General features: G+C 44.9%; 1 protein-coding gene across 1 annotated transcript in view; it reads left to right on the top strand.

Annotated features, from left to right (window-relative positions):
* Positions 1-78: 78 nt before the first annotated feature.
* LOC119168395 (phospholipid-transporting ATPase ABCA3) overlaps positions 79-17,689 on the top strand; it is a 70,053-nt gene continuing 52,442 nt past the window's right edge. Inside the window, exons 1-7 of the mRNA XM_075867867.1 lie at positions 79-304; positions 2,958-3,152; positions 5,259-5,440; positions 7,655-7,798; positions 12,806-12,923; positions 13,806-13,960; positions 14,639-14,794. Coding sequence (XP_075723982.1) covers positions 79-304; positions 2,958-3,152; positions 5,259-5,440; positions 7,655-7,798; positions 12,806-12,923; positions 13,806-13,960; positions 14,639-14,794 — 1,176 coding nt within the window. The remainder of the gene's footprint in view (positions 305-2,957; positions 3,153-5,258; positions 5,441-7,654; positions 7,799-12,805; positions 12,924-13,805; positions 13,961-14,638; positions 14,795-17,689) is intronic.

Raw genomic sequence — 17,689 nt, 5'->3', positions numbered from 1 at the left:
AAAAGCCACTCTTTCTTGTTATACCCGCGGGAGGCCCTGCTTGAATAACCGTTAATCGTGCAGCTGTTCACCAAGCTGATGGGCGTCCCGCGCACCTGGTTCTGGCTGGTTCACTACATGTGCGGCATGGTTACGTGGACGCTGAGCAGCGTGCTGGTGCTGGCCATGATGAGTCAGCTGAACGGTCCCCACGGACTGGCCTTCATCTTCCGCACAAACCCCATGATCGTCTTCTCGGCCATGCTCATCTTCAACTCGGGATACGTCCTCATGGGCCTCTTTGCGTCACTCTTTTTCGACACGCGTAAGCGCGAGTGCGCAAAATGCTCGCCTTTTACCGTAATTGGCCAGTAGCTATAAGGTGTTTAGCAAAGTTGAATGATAATTGTAGTTCGGCAGCGGCACAATCAAGAGTGCCGTGATGTGCGGAAAGAAAGCCCCAGCCCAGCATGACGTCGTGCTAGCAGTGTGGGAAGATGATGAATACGACCACGGACCTGGTTGAGTAGCTGAGCCGTGCACGTCATGGAAGGTTTTACGTGATGCGCGGTAGCCTTAGGCAGAGAGACGCTAGAAAGCTGAATCGTAACTTTGAGCTTGTGACACAGTGATTCACTTAACACAAGCAGATCAGCTCCGGTATCTACTAATTCTTGAACGACAACACCTTCAATAATGATGGCTATTTCATTAGTAGGTTGAGATTCAGGCCTTGTAGAATTCGAAAATGACCCTGCCTTCCGCCGACGTTCAGCGTTGACCTACATATTGCAAATAAGCACGAGTAGTAGACGCAATCAGTCGGTCGGGCGAGGAACGTCGTCATAAGAAGCGGTGTAACTGCCTTGTACGTACACACTCTAGTGCAGCATTATTGCAGTTGACAACTATTTCTATGGGAGCTCATGAAGCTTTGTAGCATCATTGCGAAAAGCTGAGGAAATAATCCACAAGGCAGCGCGCTCTTTTTTCGTTACGTAATTTCGTGTTACGGTGTTTTCACGGTCTTACAACAGAAGCTTCTCTTGTATTCCGCACTGGCATGTGCGGAATACTGGTGGCTAAATCTTGCAGCTATAGCTGCAGTACACAGAGAATTAACTTCACATAATATTCATATCCGCACTGTTTTTGCTCATATATTTTAAGTGCGCACAATTTGGGAAAGCACAACACGAGACACGTTGAGCGTATGAGTTTACTAGAATGAACCGACTAGCACCTAAATATGTCCTAATTCACTGTTCCTGCTCCCCCCCCCCCCTTTTTTTTTGCTATCACCCACGCATTGTATTGATGCTGAACGATAGCAGCCCTTTTTACATGAAATAAAGGTTCAATATTTTTCTATATTGTGTAAAGACACATCATTTGCCAGGTGCTTGAGGGAACAGGCACAGCGAAAGGCCACAACAGCGTTCTCACAGTCTTTATTGTGTGATCGATAACGGTGTTCAAGTGCCATCAGTTACCTAGTCCCGAAATACGCGATGCCAGCGCCATCGCCGGCATCATCCCACGCCAAATTCACGCACCCTCTCTTTAGGTGCATAGCACTTTGGGGGCACAGTCTGTCCAGCGTTGATCTCATGCGGTTTAAAAGGGTAAAAAGTTGAGCTTGTTGGAACGGATTCATCGTAAAAAAGCGCGGTTATATGAAAGAATAACGACAAGAGGACACAGCGCTGGCGAACATGTGTAGTCGCACTACGAATTTCGAACAGACGCACATCTTATGCAGATATCACGATTTTCGTACTTGGGGAGCTATACAAAGCGTTCAAGATAAATTCCATTGGGCCGTCATATGTGTGAGCGCATCGTCTATGGTACAAACCGACCAGTAGATTAATTGTCTTCGTGATTAAACTTCGCGGTTACATGCACTAGTCAAGACGCATGTGCATAGTCTTTCTTTTCTTAATCTGGCCTTCTTATTCCCCTTTTCAATGCGCATATATTTGTTCACATGAAATAAATGCTCATGTTGCTGTCGTTCTTCTCTGATGTAACAACGCTGTTTTTTACGATAAATCTTATGTGGTGTGAGGACGTTGACAACAAGAGGCTTACTAGAACCTCAAAATGGGGCTAGCAATACCCGGCAATCTTGTTGTAATCAATAGAATTTACATAAAGTTGTTTCAAACGCTTCGAAAGCATGCGCATGATACCGGCACTGCACAAGGCAGAGCGCTATCGTCTTGCAAGCGTGCGAGCGATAATCCGCTCGGCGCTTCTCCTACATTTCGTCGCCATATATCTGAAGAATAATAGGATGCGACGAAACTTGCAGCCGACATGTATCTCAACATCCGTATCAAGAGACAAGTCGATAATGTGCAGCAAAAAAAAAATAGTGCGCATGCCACAGAAGGAACTTACGAATCTTCGTAACAAGAGGCGGCTCGCGCTAGGGAAACTGTTCATGCTTACCTCAAGTATTGGCGTCTTTAACGATTTTGTAAACTGAGAAGTGGGAACTTCACCGTCCCGAATCAATAGGTTTCCTTGTTTGATATGTGGGGTTTAACGTCCCAAAACCACCATATCATTATGAGAGACGCCGTAGTGGAGGGCTCCGGAAATTTAGACCACCTGGGGTTCTTTAACGTGCACCCAAATCTGAGCACACGGGTCATTGTTAATGACCTTAAAGCTTTACCGTATGGGGGAGATGCGTAAATTTCGTGCATGATTTAGAATTACGAGAATCACGACGGGTGTGTTTTCTTAAACAACTCTTTCCCTTCAGACTATGGAATCCTACAATATGTTGTGCATTTAATCTGCAAGACATGTCCATCGCACAAGTCTTCTGTAAGATGTCCCTCTTTACACATGTGCTTGTGTACAGTGAGTGCAATTTCCATGCCTTACACGCAAACTGTCCGCTATTGTGCACTGGAAGACTTCTCGTTCGCGACTGTGGCAATGTAAGGCACACGCTGTCGCAGCGAGCCTCGGTCTGGCGTGTGGCCTCATCCTGTGGACCGTGTCTCTGTTGGGCCCCTTCCTGTCACTCGAGTGGACTGCACGCACAGTGTCCGCCTACATCTCGACCAAGAGCAGTTCCAAGGTAGCCGCCTCCTTGATTCCCATACACGGGTTGTACTTCTTCCTGCGCATCGTCGAGTTCTACGAGTCCTATGGTACGTCTATACGACTAATAAGCCAACTTGCAGCTTGCATGCACTTGTACATGGCTGTTTTCTAGGCTATCCGTTACAGCCACCTTGCTTAAAGGCACCGATAACGTATTTTTTTCGACCCATTTCTTTTTTTACGCTTCGACAGAACGCTCACCTTTCGTAGCGTTTGTGGTTGCAATAGTTAATCTCAAAAGCACATAACTATTTTACAAGCATAATTTTTTACATGGAAGGCTCCAAACTCAGATGCACGTTTTCTCCAGAAACGTTAACAATCGATAGCCCTGCCGCCAGCCCTTCTCACGCTAACCCAATTTGTGAAGGCTGTCGTCGTTCTGCTTTCGCAGGTGTCTGAAACTATGCTTAACCACCTTTAATTTGAGTTTTTTTACTGTTGCTAAAATAACAAGCTGTTAGAATGAGATGATGTGGCATTATGCATGCGCTCTGTTTTTGCATCACGTTCTGTGTACCGGCGCCCGAGGTTCCTTCTGTGTCACGGGTGGGTGGCTTGTCCCGGCGTCGTTACCCTCTCGATACACAAGTAATGTTACTCAAAACACCATTACGCGTGTGTTGTGCCATGCTGAATAGCAGTGCACGTCATTTCTGAGACGAAGTTTAGATAGCGAAACTAGGTAGCTCCAACACCTTAGCTATAGAAACGGCATTTAAGGTAGCGTGAGCACACTATGCTGCTCAAAACGCGCTAGCGAGCATGGGATCACGCGAAGACAGCACCACTTTAATGCATTCTAGTAGTGCGAGCTCATGAACACACTTTTATGGAATAATATTTTTTATTCAAGTGGGGGACATTATTTCTATGCTAACACGAAAATTATCGACTGCATGCAGCGAATTAATGGTCACGTGGCCCGGTACCTCAGTTCATTCATGTTTTTGCCGTCAGAGGTTCCACAATACCGAATCACCTCTGATGAAAAAAAAAAGGTAGGTTTGAGCTGATGCGACAGACATTTTTTTCATCAATGAAGTCTCATTTCATACTCGGCACAGTATTCGGTTTCTTTATGTGGAATAGTTTGTTCGGTTGTCGGCCTTGACTTCTTTAAGTGCTGGAAAAATAAAAGAAGAGAATTTCAAAGGTTTTCTTCCATCATTCGTGCACAGCGAGGTTCTTGTTCTGGAATATCTCACGTCTTCTGGTAGTATGCGAGGGCTTATTGGTCAGCTGCTAGCCCTTTAATATATGGGGTGCTGCGTGACGCCAGCGAGCTAAACACGAAAAGAGCACTCCGCACTCAAAGTCATCAGTGACGCTGCAAGAATCACACACCTCTGCCCTTAAAGGGAACCCGTAGTAGTATGCGAACCAGCCGACTTGATGTTCTAAAAAGTGGTGCCCTTTATTCGTCATGGCAGATTTTCATGATTGTGAACACAGCCACTTAGCGAGCCTTTGCCTTCGCCACACTCATGCTCGTGTTATCATTCATACTGCGGCACTGTGTGCGTGAGATAAAGAGGAGTAAGCGCTTTTACGATATAGAGAAGCGCAGCGACGCTAGCGGTCTCCACTCATACCAGAGCACGCGCCGGAGTGGAGCGAGAGTTCTACCGCAAAGCCATCTAGAAGGAGTAAGCGCTTTTATCGCACAGAATAGCACCGCGCACTTAACGGTGTCCACTCTTACCAGAGCCCGAGCTAGAGTAGGCGGCACGCACATGAATTATCGCAATAGAAAAAAATGTAAACATAACACATTTAGACTAAATTCTTCGAGGCGTATGTTTCAGTAAAATTGCACTAATATTATCGAGATTCAAACACCTTACAGCAGCACTTTTACTTAACATGTAGACAAAATTTGGTATAGAAAGAAGAAGCGGTACTTTCAAAATAAATTTTTTCGCAAACAACAGCCAAATGACATTCCAATAAGTTCAGAAGGCAGCAACGTGACCTAACATTTTTTCTTCTAGAAATATTCTAGCAGTTCACTGTTGTCAATAAAGTAACTCGGCACAAGTTTTTTCAGATATATTCGAGGTGGTCACGAAATGGCTGGGACGTTTGGCGTGGAATGACCCACTTGGTAGTTAAACAATAGTACGCTTCACCGATTATGATCTTCTACACAGATGTGCCGTTTGGCTGGCCCGCCATCTACCGGAAAGCTCTTGGTAGGGACAACGTGACCCCTTTCACCCTCATGCTCTGCATGGGTGCGAGCTCTTTCGTGTTCACCGTCGCCATCTGGTATCTGGAGGCCGTACTACCGTGGACCAACGTGGTGCCGCTGCCACTGCACTTTCCATTCATGGTGAGGAGGAAGACGTTCCAAATTTGCGCCATATATAGTTCAAACTCGATTCAATTACTAGTGACAGCGATAAAAATATTTGTTGAATCGGAAAGTTCATGAAATTGAAGCGGCTTATTTTCGGGTCTTGGAAACCTAACGCAACATCTATAAAATGTCGCCGTGGCGTTGTACATGCCGGCAACTGAAGCGTTAGAGCGTAATAAGTAAGCTAGGGTGGCCCTCACAGGGAATGCCCACGTCTGGCGATTCAAGTCGAGCCACCTGAAGCTATAAAGGACGGCCTATATGCAACGACGATTGGGAAAAACGCAGTGATTGTGTGAACAAGGAAAACAATTAATTTGCGAATGGACAAGTGTCATCAGTTGCTTAAACAAAACAAGGGAAGTAACCGCTGCAGCCCCCCATGAGAGAATTCCACCAACTGCCGTGTCGAGCGTTCTGTGCATGGGCAAGACGTGCAGCTTCATTAGAAAAAAAAAGGCCAGTTCCGCCACACGGGCAAAGCATTTCATGCAATAGCAATGAATGGGAATTTGAGACCTTGAATGCGAAACAACTTTAGTGTCGCCCAAATGCGAAGAACGCGCCGAACGAGCGCAAACAATCAGTTGTCACAACTAGACACTTGAATCACGTTACTCGAACACAAAAAATTGTGCTCGAAAAGAACGCACGTGTATCCGCAGGACGAACGAGAACTGACATCTGATCTATACAGTTGCTACATTTCGTTTTTGATCAGCGGGCTGCAAGCATTGACTATGTCAGCGCCTTCGTGCTAAACAGTGCAGCGTGTTTAGTGACCACTCAGTGCCTCTTTCGGCGTGTGACATTCGAAGCATTGCTTGCCAGGTGTTCGACATCGTGAAGGGGTAAAGAAATGGTCCACTTTTGAGTGCACGACTCAAGAGCAGTTGAAACAAACTTTAGGTGCATCGTTTTGAAGCAGGCCTTTCGTACCACCTCTCCAGGGGTGCTCATCACGCCGAAGTGCCTTCGGTAGCTGCGTACCGCCATTGGTAAATGCTCAAAGTTAGCAGTCCAAATAACGAGTGGTAATTGGCAGAGCTGTCTAAAGCAATAGGCTGTGGATAGAGGGATCACAGGTGCCTCAAACTTTTCTTATTTATTTTTTTTGTGCCTTATATGTGTATACATATACATACCCGGACATTAGGGTGACAACAAAGTTTCGCCGGAAAGGTTCGTGTAATTGCTATCGCAATAAAAAGCTACAGCTGTTATTATGGGGCCCATAGGTGTTTAATTACGGTTACATTGCATCTCATGCTGCGTCTTGTCGAAGTGAGAACAAAACCACGCCCCACCGCGGTGGTCTAGTGGCTAAGGCACTCGACTGCTGACCCACAGGTCGCGGGATGAAATCCCGGCTGCGGCGGCTGCAATTCCGATGGAGGCGGTAATGTTGTAGGCCCGTGTGCTCAGATTTGGGTGCACGTTAAAGAACCCCAGGAGGTCGACGTTTCCGGAGCCCTTCACTACGGCGTCTCTCATCATATGGTGGTTTTGGCACATTAAACCCCCCATATCAATCAATCAAGAACAAAACCAAGCGCTTTTATTGGTATCTATGAAGACAAAAAAAAAATGGAGCTATATGCACAGTGCTGCTCTATTTGGCACCGTTAAATCAGCTTCATGACAGCACAGAACGCTGTTGCTGCATATCGCGGAATGAAAAGTTGTTCGTTAAATCGAGTTCTCGCTTGAATTAGAGCAGTGCCGTTTATGCCACGATCAATGTGTGCCTGTATACTATTCTTGATTAAAGTATATATCACGAAAGTCGCAAGAACAGCCTGTAAGGGCAGGCTTAGGCATCCTGAGCATTTTTGTGTATGAACATACGTGTTCCAGGAAGCTTGTTATGTATAGCAAATGTTATATAGCCGGACATAGCGTGCAAACGCGGCTCTGCAAAAGAGTTTGGAATATTCCACAAAAATGCTGAACCTTTTAAATACCGCTTAAAATACTGTATGCAAGTGTGCTTGAATCGTGTATGGTGGCAACACCGCTGTGAAGGCAAATAACTGAATTTTGGCATTGTCTTCGAAGGCTGAGCAATGTCTAATTGACCAAAGATAGTGTTGCGCTTCAATAAATATTTCAAAAAATGCTGATGCTTTTCAGTAATCATGGAGCCCCCCCCCCCCCTCCCTAAAGGCATCTCTCATCCTTCTACAGGCGAGCTACTGGAACGTGATTGAGGAGGAGATCAAAGCGGGGGGTAGCCAGGAGAGCAGCCACTCTCAGGATGAAGGCCACGAGAACTTCGAGGAAGAGCCACGCCATCTGCTGCTCGTGCTGGAAACCATCGACCTATGCAAGGTTTCCTGGGCGCGATTTGTTCTCTCTATGTTGTCTTTCTTTTGAATTCCAGCGAGTTTTACAAGTTCTCGCTCTGTCACCCCACTCGTAGTGTGTTCTTCTTCTGTTAAAGTTAACAGCTCATGGTACTACAAGAAAGAGCCATACGCCTTGTTTCCAGGGTGCCATATGTGTGGCACGCTGCTTCTTTGTTCACAAAGCTTAGTACCATAAAAATGAATCTTTGTACACATGTAGGCTTTGTCGTATGCATAGACTAGGCAAAATTAAGAATGATGACTATTACAACTGACATCCTTCATCATCATTATCATCATCATCAGCCTGACTACATCTACTGCAGGACAAAGGCCTCTCCTATGTTACGTCAGTTAGCCCGGTCCTGTGCTTGCTGCTGCCAATTTATACCCGCAAACTTCCTGATCTCATCTGGCCACCTAACCTTCTGTCTCCCCCTAACCCGCTTGCCTTCTCTGGGAATCCAGTCAGTTCCCCTAATGACCAGCGGTTATCCTGTCTACACGCTACATACCCAGCCCATGTCCATTTCCACTTCTTGGTTTCAACTATGAGATTCTTAACCTCCGTTTGTTCCCGAATCAACTCTGCTCTCTTCCGGTCTCTTAAGGTTACACCTACCATTTTCTCTTTCATTGCTCGCTGCGTCGTCCTCCATTTAAGCTGAACCCTCTTTGTACGTCTCCAGGTTTCTGCTCCGTAGCTAAGTACCGGCAAACAGCAAATACAGCTGTTATATACTTTTGAGAGATAGAGGCAATCTACCTGTCGTAATTTGAGAGTGCTGGCCAAATGTGCTCCACCCTATTCTTATTATTCTAGTTACTTCAATCTTGTGGTTAGGCTCCGCGGTTATTACCTGCCCTAAGTAAACATAGTCTTTTACAACTTGAAGTGCACTATTACCTATCTCGAAGCGCTGCTCTCTTCCGAGGTTATGGTGCATTACTTTCGTTTTCTGCAGAATAATTTTAAGACCCACCATTCTTCTCTCCTTATCTAGCTCCATAATCATCAGTTGCAATTCGTCCCCTGAGTTACTCAGCAATGCTATGTCATCGGCGAAGCACAGGTTACTAATGTACTCTCCATCAACTCTTACCCCTAACTGTTCCTAGTCTACGCCTCTGAAAACCTCCTGTAAGCACGTGGTAAAAAGCATTGGAGTGATTGTATCCCCCTGCCTTACACCCGTCTTGATTGGTATTCGGTTGTTTTCTTTATGAAGCACTATGGTAGCTGTTGTTCCCCTGTCGATTTCTTCCAGGATGTTTATATATACTTCGACGCCCTGATTCCGCAGTGTCTGCATGAATGCTGATATTTCTACTGAATCAAACACCTTATCGTAATCTATGAAGGCTATGTATAGTGGTTGGCTATATTCTGAACATTTCTCTATTACCTGATTGATAGCATGAATGTGGTCGATTGTTGAGTAGCCTGTTCGAAATCCTGCTTGTTCTTTTGGTTGATTCAATTCTAATGTTTTCTTAACTCTGTTAGCAATTACCTTTGTAAATAGCTTGTATACTATGGAGAGCAAGCTGATTGGCCTGTGATACTTCAAGTCCTTGTCATCTCCTTTCTTATGTATTAAGATGATTGCTGACCCGCAGGTCGCGGGTTCAAATCCCGGCTGTGGTGGCTGCATTTCCGATGGAGGCGGAAATGTTGTAGGCCCGTGTACTCAGATTTGGGTGCACGTTAAAGAACCCCAGGTGGTCGAAATTTCCGGAGTCCTCCACTACGGCGTCTCTCATAATCAAATGGTGGTTTTGGGACGTTAAACCCCACAAATCAAATCAATGTATTAAGATGATGTTAGCATTCTTCTAAGACTCCGGTACTCTTCCTGTCAGGAGACACCTCGCTAACTGGGTGGCTAGTTTTTCTAACACAATCTGTCCTTCACCCTTCATCTTTCAGCAGATATGATGTTACCTGATCCTTCCCAGCAGCTTTGCCTCTTTGCATGCTCTCCAAGGCTTTTCTGACTTCTTCTATCATTACTGGCAGGGTGTTATCTCTGTCACTGCTAGTTCTTATAGTATCAAGGTCGTGGTTGTCCCGGCTACTGTACAGGTCTCTGCAAAACTCCTCTGCTATTTCAACTATTCTATCCATATGGGTAGTTAGTTCGTCTTCTTTGCCCTTAGTGCATATATCCGCTTTTTGCTTATCTCAAGTTTCCTTGTCGCTGCATTGACTCTCCCTCCATTTTTCAGAGCGTGTTCTATTCCCTCTATGCTATACCTTCTCACATCGGATACCTTACGCTTATTAATCAACTTCGAAAGCTCTGCCAGTTCTATGTTGTCTGTTGTACTTGAGACTTTCATGCTTCGACGCTTCTTAATGAGATTCTTTGTTTCTTGGGAAAGCTTGCAAGTGTCCTGTCTAACTACCGTGCCTCCGACTTCCACTGTACACTCCGTAATGATACTCGTCAGATTATCATTCATTGTGTCAACCCTAAGGGTGGTTTCCTCAACAAGAGCCGAGTACCTGTTCTGAAGCGAGACTCTGAATTCCTGTATTTGCCCTCTTTGTGCTAGCTCATTGATTGGCTTCTTGCGTATCAGTTTCTGTCCTTCCTTCGTGAAGTCTAGGTGAATTCGGGTCCATACCATTCTATGGTCAGTGCATCGTACCTTGCCTATCACTTCCACATCCTGCACGATGCCGGGGTGTGCAGTCATTATAAAGTCTATTTCGTTCTTATTTTCGCCATTAGGGCTCCTCCATGTCCACTTATGGTTTTCTCGTCTTCGGTAGAAGGTATTCAAAATCCGTTAACAATTGCGTTCTGCGAATTCTACTAGTAGCTATCCTCTCGCATTTCTAGTACCGATGCCATAATCTCCTACTGCCTGGTCTTCAGTCTGCTTCTTCCCTACCTTTGCATTGAAGTTTCCTGTCAGTATAGTATACTGTGTTTTTACCTTAGTAATTGCTGATTCCACGTCTTGATAGGAGCTTTCAACTGAAGCATCATCATAGCTGGATGTAGGCGCGTAAGCCTGTATAACCTTGAACATGTATCTCTTATTGAGTTTAATTACGATACCTACCACACTTTCATTAATGCTATAGTATTCCTATATGTTTCCAGCTATGTTTCTGTGAATTTGGAACTTCACTACAAGCTCTCTTCTGTCAGTCAGGCCCCGATAACAAAGGACGTGGCCATTCTGTTGCACCATATAGTACTCCTCTGTCCTCCTAACCTCACTGAGCCCTATTATATCCCATTTAACACACACTAGCTCCTCGAACAGTACAGCTAGACTTGCCTCACTAGAAAAGATTATAGCATTAAACGTTGCCAGGTTCAGGTTCCAATAGTGGCCTGTCCGGATCCAGATATTCTTAGCACCATCTGCTGCGTTGCAGATCGGACCGCCGCCGTGGTCAGTTGCTTCGCAGCTGCTGGGGACTGAGGGCCGTGAGTTATTTGACGTATGCATGTGGAAGGTAGTGGCCAGATACTGCATCAGGGTGGCGAATCCTTCTCTGGTGAGAGAGTGCGTTAGCAGAGGTGGTCACCGGTGAGGCCGCACCCCAGGCCTTTTAATGCAGTGCCATCACCACGCGGATTTTTTAAAATCCGGTTGGGAACTGCGCGGCACCAGGATTCGAACCGACGAGCTTTTGCATGCGATGCGGATGCTCTAACCACTACGCCATCGCCGCTTTTTGGCATCCTTACAGCAACATAATTGCTTTTATAAATTTCGTCATATAGAACCTTGGATTGTCCTTAAAAACAGAACTGTATATGGTGACCAAATGCTACAATTTTGTTTACCGACTATTTTAAATCGGTTACACAAAGAAAATGGCCTTGGTGCATCCAGTCTATCGCTAAGAAACCTACGTGGCATATTTTTGATTGCTTGTGCTACCATAGGTTCATCTGTTGTTTTATTTTTGTTTTTTTTTGCTGTCTTCGTCACTACGGGTATATTTTTCTCTTTGTTTTTCAAATGTTTACACAATATTATTTTTCGCTATTTCTTACAGTGTTTATTTACTGTTTTTGCTGTTCTGCTCATGCATTAGGTATAGGGCATGCTTTGAACTGGCCAGGTTCCCCTCAAGCTGCTCAGTGCAGCTTTTTTGCCTTGTCTCCTCACAACCTTGTTGCGCAATAAACTCAATTCAACTCAATAAATAGAAATTGTTTCAGCATGATATAGCTCGCTTCAGTTAAGCCAATAGCTGTAATATGATTTGTTTGTTTCTTCAGGCATGGTTATTGAAAATGTGTGGTGCTGAAATTAAAACAAAACAGTACTTTACATGAACAACGCTGCAATCCTCTGGAACTGCGGCAAGTTAACGCATTGCACGTGCTTGTATAGTTCTCCATGTCTAGTAGTCACTATTTATGTCGTTACATTTCTTTATGTCGTCTCTATTTTCTGTAAATCTGTTAAGGCAAAAAGAAAATTGCGAGCATAGCTTATGACCTTTTTGCCACCTGTCACATTTTGATTGTATGCGTGCACGTGTCTTCATACGTGTCCCCGTGTCTCTGTGTCGGTGCGCGTGTGTGTACTTGTAGGGCGGTCGTAGTGGTGGTTATGTAACAGTGTAAAATTATCAAAACTCTAGGTACGAGCATAGGGCACGACAGTTACCGCTAGAAGTAGGTATAATCCACGCCTGGTCCAAAGAGAAAGCTGGACAATAATGTCGCAGCCTTCAGCCGTGCCACACAATACAAGCGCAATAGCTCCTCTGGTCTCAACAGCATGTAACAATACCATGCAGGCTGAAAGCTTGCAAATACTGTCTGCTACCGCTTGCAAATCTCTTCCAGTGGGGCATAGCGTTACCTGGTGTTTAAAAATATTCAAACCATAAACAATTATAACAGATCACTCGAGAATCACCTGGTAATTGGTAACCGTCGGGATTTTCCTAAGTCTTTTTCGTAATGTACGAGAATTATTCCTACAAACTTCCACGTCCACCTCACAGATATACCGCAAAAAGTTTGCCGTGGATCATCTCAACATGCGGCTTTACTACGGACAAATCTTCGTACTCTTGGGCCACAATGGTGCGGGCAAGACTACCATTTCCAACATGCTCTCCGGTGAGCTCTCCCTCTTCTTGCGGATATTTTAATCTCGAGACAAGTGGAATAAGTAGGACGAACAGTGTATGTGCTTCAGACAGTCTGGCTGATGTTTCGATAGAAGGACCTATCTTTCTCGAAGGCGCCTTGTCATACTTGGCGTGTTAGTTTTAAGTGGGTTAGCATGAGCTAACCTCCCTGAAACTACCACGCTAAGGGGGTCAGTATTAACGAACCCCCTTAGAAATGACACGCAAAGCCTTAACACGCCAAGTGTTAATGCTTGGTACATTAATGAACACATAATGCCCAAGTCAACTACAAAAAACTATGAAGTGAATTATTCATCATTTTAATTTAGGAAGAAAATCTTTTGGTGTTTTACTTTGTTATCATCTTAATAAAAACGCTGCGCAATGTCATCAACTTCGACCCACCATGGTCGTCTAGTGCCCAAGGCACTCGGCTGCTAACCCACAGGTCGCGAAAATGAATCCCGCAGTTTTTGCTAGGGTTTGCAAGAAGTCACTGTGTGTTGCTAAATGTTTTTGTACTTGATAACTCGTGGTTTGGGCGGGAACATGTCACATGAGTTGTTAAGTAACTGTGCATGGTCTTAACGGGAAGATCCACGTGGTTATTTGCGTGTTTTATGCGGTTTTGCCGGAAACATGTCATAGGGTCTCGGCTGCTGATTCGCAGGCCGCGGGATCGAATCTCGGCAGCGGCGGCAGCATTATCTCTGGAGGCGAAAGTGCTATATGCCCGCGGGCTTAGATTTGGGTGCACATTGAAGAAACCCACGTAGTAGAAATTGCCGAAACCATCTACTACGGCATCTCTCATTAATATATGGTAGTTGCAAGAACTATTGCAACTTCATGTGTATTGGCTTTCCAGGTTTTTTGCGACCAACGTACGGCACGGCTATCATCGAAGGATTCGACCTGATCAAGTACCACGATGACTCGCTCGAAAACGTGCGCGTTTGTCCGCAAAATGACATGCTGTACGAGGATATGACCCTCTACGAACATCTTTACTTCTTCGCCCTCGTGAGTACCTCCTGTTGTGCGTCTCCTTCGACGTCATCCTACCTTCCGGCGTCTGTATTGATTATTCGCGAAAGATGATTTCATGGCATACTACACTCCAGTTTCGCCCACACAACTACTTCTCAAGGAATCGGTGAACGACCCGACAACGTTGCCGTAACACGCCTACCTGCACGCACGAATCTTTTTTTTTCCTGTACGCCGTAGCTGTGACCATGTTCCTCAAAGCCTTTAATATGAAGCCCATGGGTCACTTCTTCGTGTGTTTCAGGGATTTTTTCTAGACCTTGTTAAAAATGGTTGAAGCGAGTTGTCAGGCTACGTAACGCGGAATTTTCAACACGAAAGTGTTTTATGCCGGGGTCAAATAAGACTTCAATGACGTATTTTCATGACAGAAATGACGTCGAGAAATGCACGTGATCACAAGAAAAACCGTTCCGTCAATGGCAGTGGAACCAATGACCTGTGTCTCCCCAAAAACAAATGACGTGTACTCCTGTTCTCTCGCAGCGCACTTGGTAAAAAAGTAGCAATGCATCATGACCAAGAAATTAACTTACGGCCTTCAACGCGTCGTTTCTCAGCGTCCGTCCCATTCGGCATGTTTTCACTGAGATAAGTGCGATTACTTCAGCATTCCTATGAAGCAGCAACAAATTGTAATTTTTTTCTCAGGTTCAACGCGTTGCCCCAGACGCCATAGCAGAACAAGTGGAATTGCTGGTGAGGTCTCTTCACTTCGCATCACATTTGAATAGTTTCCCGCGGAAGATGCCTAAGACCGTAAGGAGAAAGCTCTGTCTAGCCATTGCAATCATCGCCGATCCCAAGGTGAGTATGTAATCCCGCTCACCAGAATTCACTGTAATCATGTTAATATCGCCACATGAACAACCTGCCCGAGCTCAAAAGAGTTCATAGTTCCTTGTAAAAAAAATGCCATGAAAGAAAATACCGTGAAGAGTGACCACATACGCACCAATTTTCTCCGTGTTATACCGGCCACGTTTGTCAAGCATTGACAAATCGGTCGCGTTTTTTTTTTTTCGTTCTGGACTATACCGCTAGCTCAAGTAACCTCTTAGCAACAATTACTAGAGGTGCGCGAGGCTTAGCAAATCTGCTACATTCAATCGAATACCGCTGTATTCAATGACAAATGCCGCTATTAGTAAACATGAATATTTCTTTTGCATCCTACGAATATATGAACGTGAGCTACAAGGAAAGTAGCTCTAAACTGATGCAAAGGTGGCACAAAATTCAAACCACATAGGCACAGGCTAGGAAGGAATATGAAGCCTATATATCGCAGCATGATACTTCGCTCGGGGAACCTGGCCTTACGTGCCGTACGGACATCGTTCGTACTGATGCTGCCTATGCGAGGATTCTGCTTATGTTCTTCGGAATTACTTTCATCTATCTAGGACCCTTAAGCGCAGACTCGCATGCAGATAGATCTCAGAAAAAGGCATTCCGGCACCCTTACTTCTTGCATGAAATCTGTACTGAGTGTATTAGTCTCAGTAAAGAGGCTACAGTAACAAACAACTCCTTAAACACACTGCTTGTCATAGGCGTTGGACAAGTGTAAGTGTATAAGTTGATCGCGTCATACGTACATAACGGATGCTTCCACGCCTGTTCCATCAGTTGTTTCCCGGATTGGTTTCTCACCACTTACTTCACCACATCATCTTGATTGATATATACCATAGCAATGTTCTTATATTCATACTTTAGTTACTTCGAATCAGTATTGTAGCATTTATGCTCGTAAATTTGTATTTCAATCCTCTTTCCATAATATCCTGCTAACTCCTGTTATGTTATTTTAATATATATTCAAATAAACTGCTTCATCGACGCCGTCGTTCCAGGATGACTAGAATGCAGTTTGCATTTACCAGCGTATGGGCGTAATTTTTGTGGACTGTTAGGGCTAAATATGAAAAAAAAACGTTTCTGGTAAAAAAAAAATTAAACTCGCAATGGGTGGGTGGACACACGCTTACTTGCAGGAAGCTGATTTTCAGCGCGAAACAGAGAAAGAAGGAAACATTTCTGGCTCTTCTAAAATCAAGAATTGATATAAGCATGAAATGGCTACTGCCAAAGCAGAATATAATAGCCTATAGCCCATGTCCACAAGAGCACACTACACAAAACTGTTCCCTATTCCATATGCACACTTTGCTTCCTCTCCCTGTGAGGTGGAAGCTTATAAACGCGAAGCATTTCTCAGCGAAGTTCGGAGACTTTGAGCGTATCTATCGATCTGTCCGCTTATGTATGGGTGCCCTCGTGGTCACCCCTATAACTTGGCGTGAACCCAAATAAGCACGGGAATGTGCGAAGGTTTGACGAATAGGACGCACTGGTCATGACATAATGTCACAATCCCGTCGCGTACGTCGTGCCACTGATATGCGCGTATGTGCCACAGGTGATTGACACTTAGTATCTAAACAGGAACGACGAGAACACATGTGGACAATTTTAACGCACGAGCGTTAAGAAATACCCCACATCAGTAGCGTCGATCCAACGAAGGCATAGATTAAATGTCATGTTTAAGAAAACCCTGACCTAACAGCGTTGACACCCCGACGAATCAGGTCCCGGGATCGTATCCCGGCTGATGCGGCTGCACTGCCGATGGAGGCGGAAATGTTGTAGGCTCGTGTGCTCGGAATTGGATGCACATCAAAGAACCCCAGGTGGTCAAAATTTCCGGAGCCCTCCACTACGGCGTCTCTCATAATCATATGGTGGTTTTGGGACGTTAAACCCACATATCAATCAACCACCAGACGAATGCAAATATTAAGTTTCAGAGTCCCAGCACGAATCGAACTTAAGAATTCTGCGTGGCAGTCAAGCATTCTACCACAGAGCTACGCCAATCCTCGGAACTGATTTTCAAATAGACGTAATGTTCGCGAAACGTTTATGGTGGTTGCAGTGCTGCCTATGCAATTTTATAAACATTACATATGTACTCCTTTGATATAGTCATCACGTCGTGTTAACGTCAATTGTGGTTAGATGCCATGCGCTGAAGTTGATTTTTGTAGCAGTGTCCTGAGCCAGCATCTTCGCGAGCATCAGCGCTTCATATCAGCTTCTGGTGTTGCTAATACGCATGTTCCAGTGGACATCGTCGTGCAAGTGCAAACAACTGGTTATATAAACATCTGCAATTCTTCAACATATGTCTGTGCGTGCAACATTTGTACTTGTAATTAGCGTCATTTCATGACATGGTCACCTTTCCTCCGCATGCTTCGCATAACGTTGATTCCCAGGTACGTGGGATCTGCCAATTTTTTCTTGAGGACCTTGCGCGCCGAAATTTTGATCTGTCTGTCTTTCTCTCTGTCTGTAAATTTGTCTGTTTGTCCGCGGTAACGGTCCCTCTAAACGTATCAAACGATACGCCAAACGGCCAACCCCATCCGCAGCGCCCACCAATATTGCTCAAGTTTAGGCGCTCATACTTGTGCGATTCTCAAGTGAAAAAGAATTATTGAGCATAACTCAGGCACCACAAGCACACTTCAATACTTTCTATGTGTGTTTTTACACTGGAGAAGGCACACATCATAAGTAATTTTAAGGACCGTAGCGTTAATCACGCTGCGCTGACAGTGCAACGCGATGCTCAAAAAGGCAAGTGTTTACAACGCTTTGCTAAGACGACACGATTGTGGCGCCTGCCCG

This window comes from Rhipicephalus microplus, chromosome 6, assembly GCF_043290135.1.
Source record: "Rhipicephalus microplus isolate Deutch F79 chromosome 6, USDA_Rmic, whole genome shotgun sequence".
NCBI classification, from domain to species: Eukaryota; Metazoa; Arthropoda; class Arachnida; order Ixodida; family Ixodidae; genus Rhipicephalus; species Rhipicephalus microplus.
This window is presented reverse-complemented; position numbering and strand designations above follow the sequence as displayed.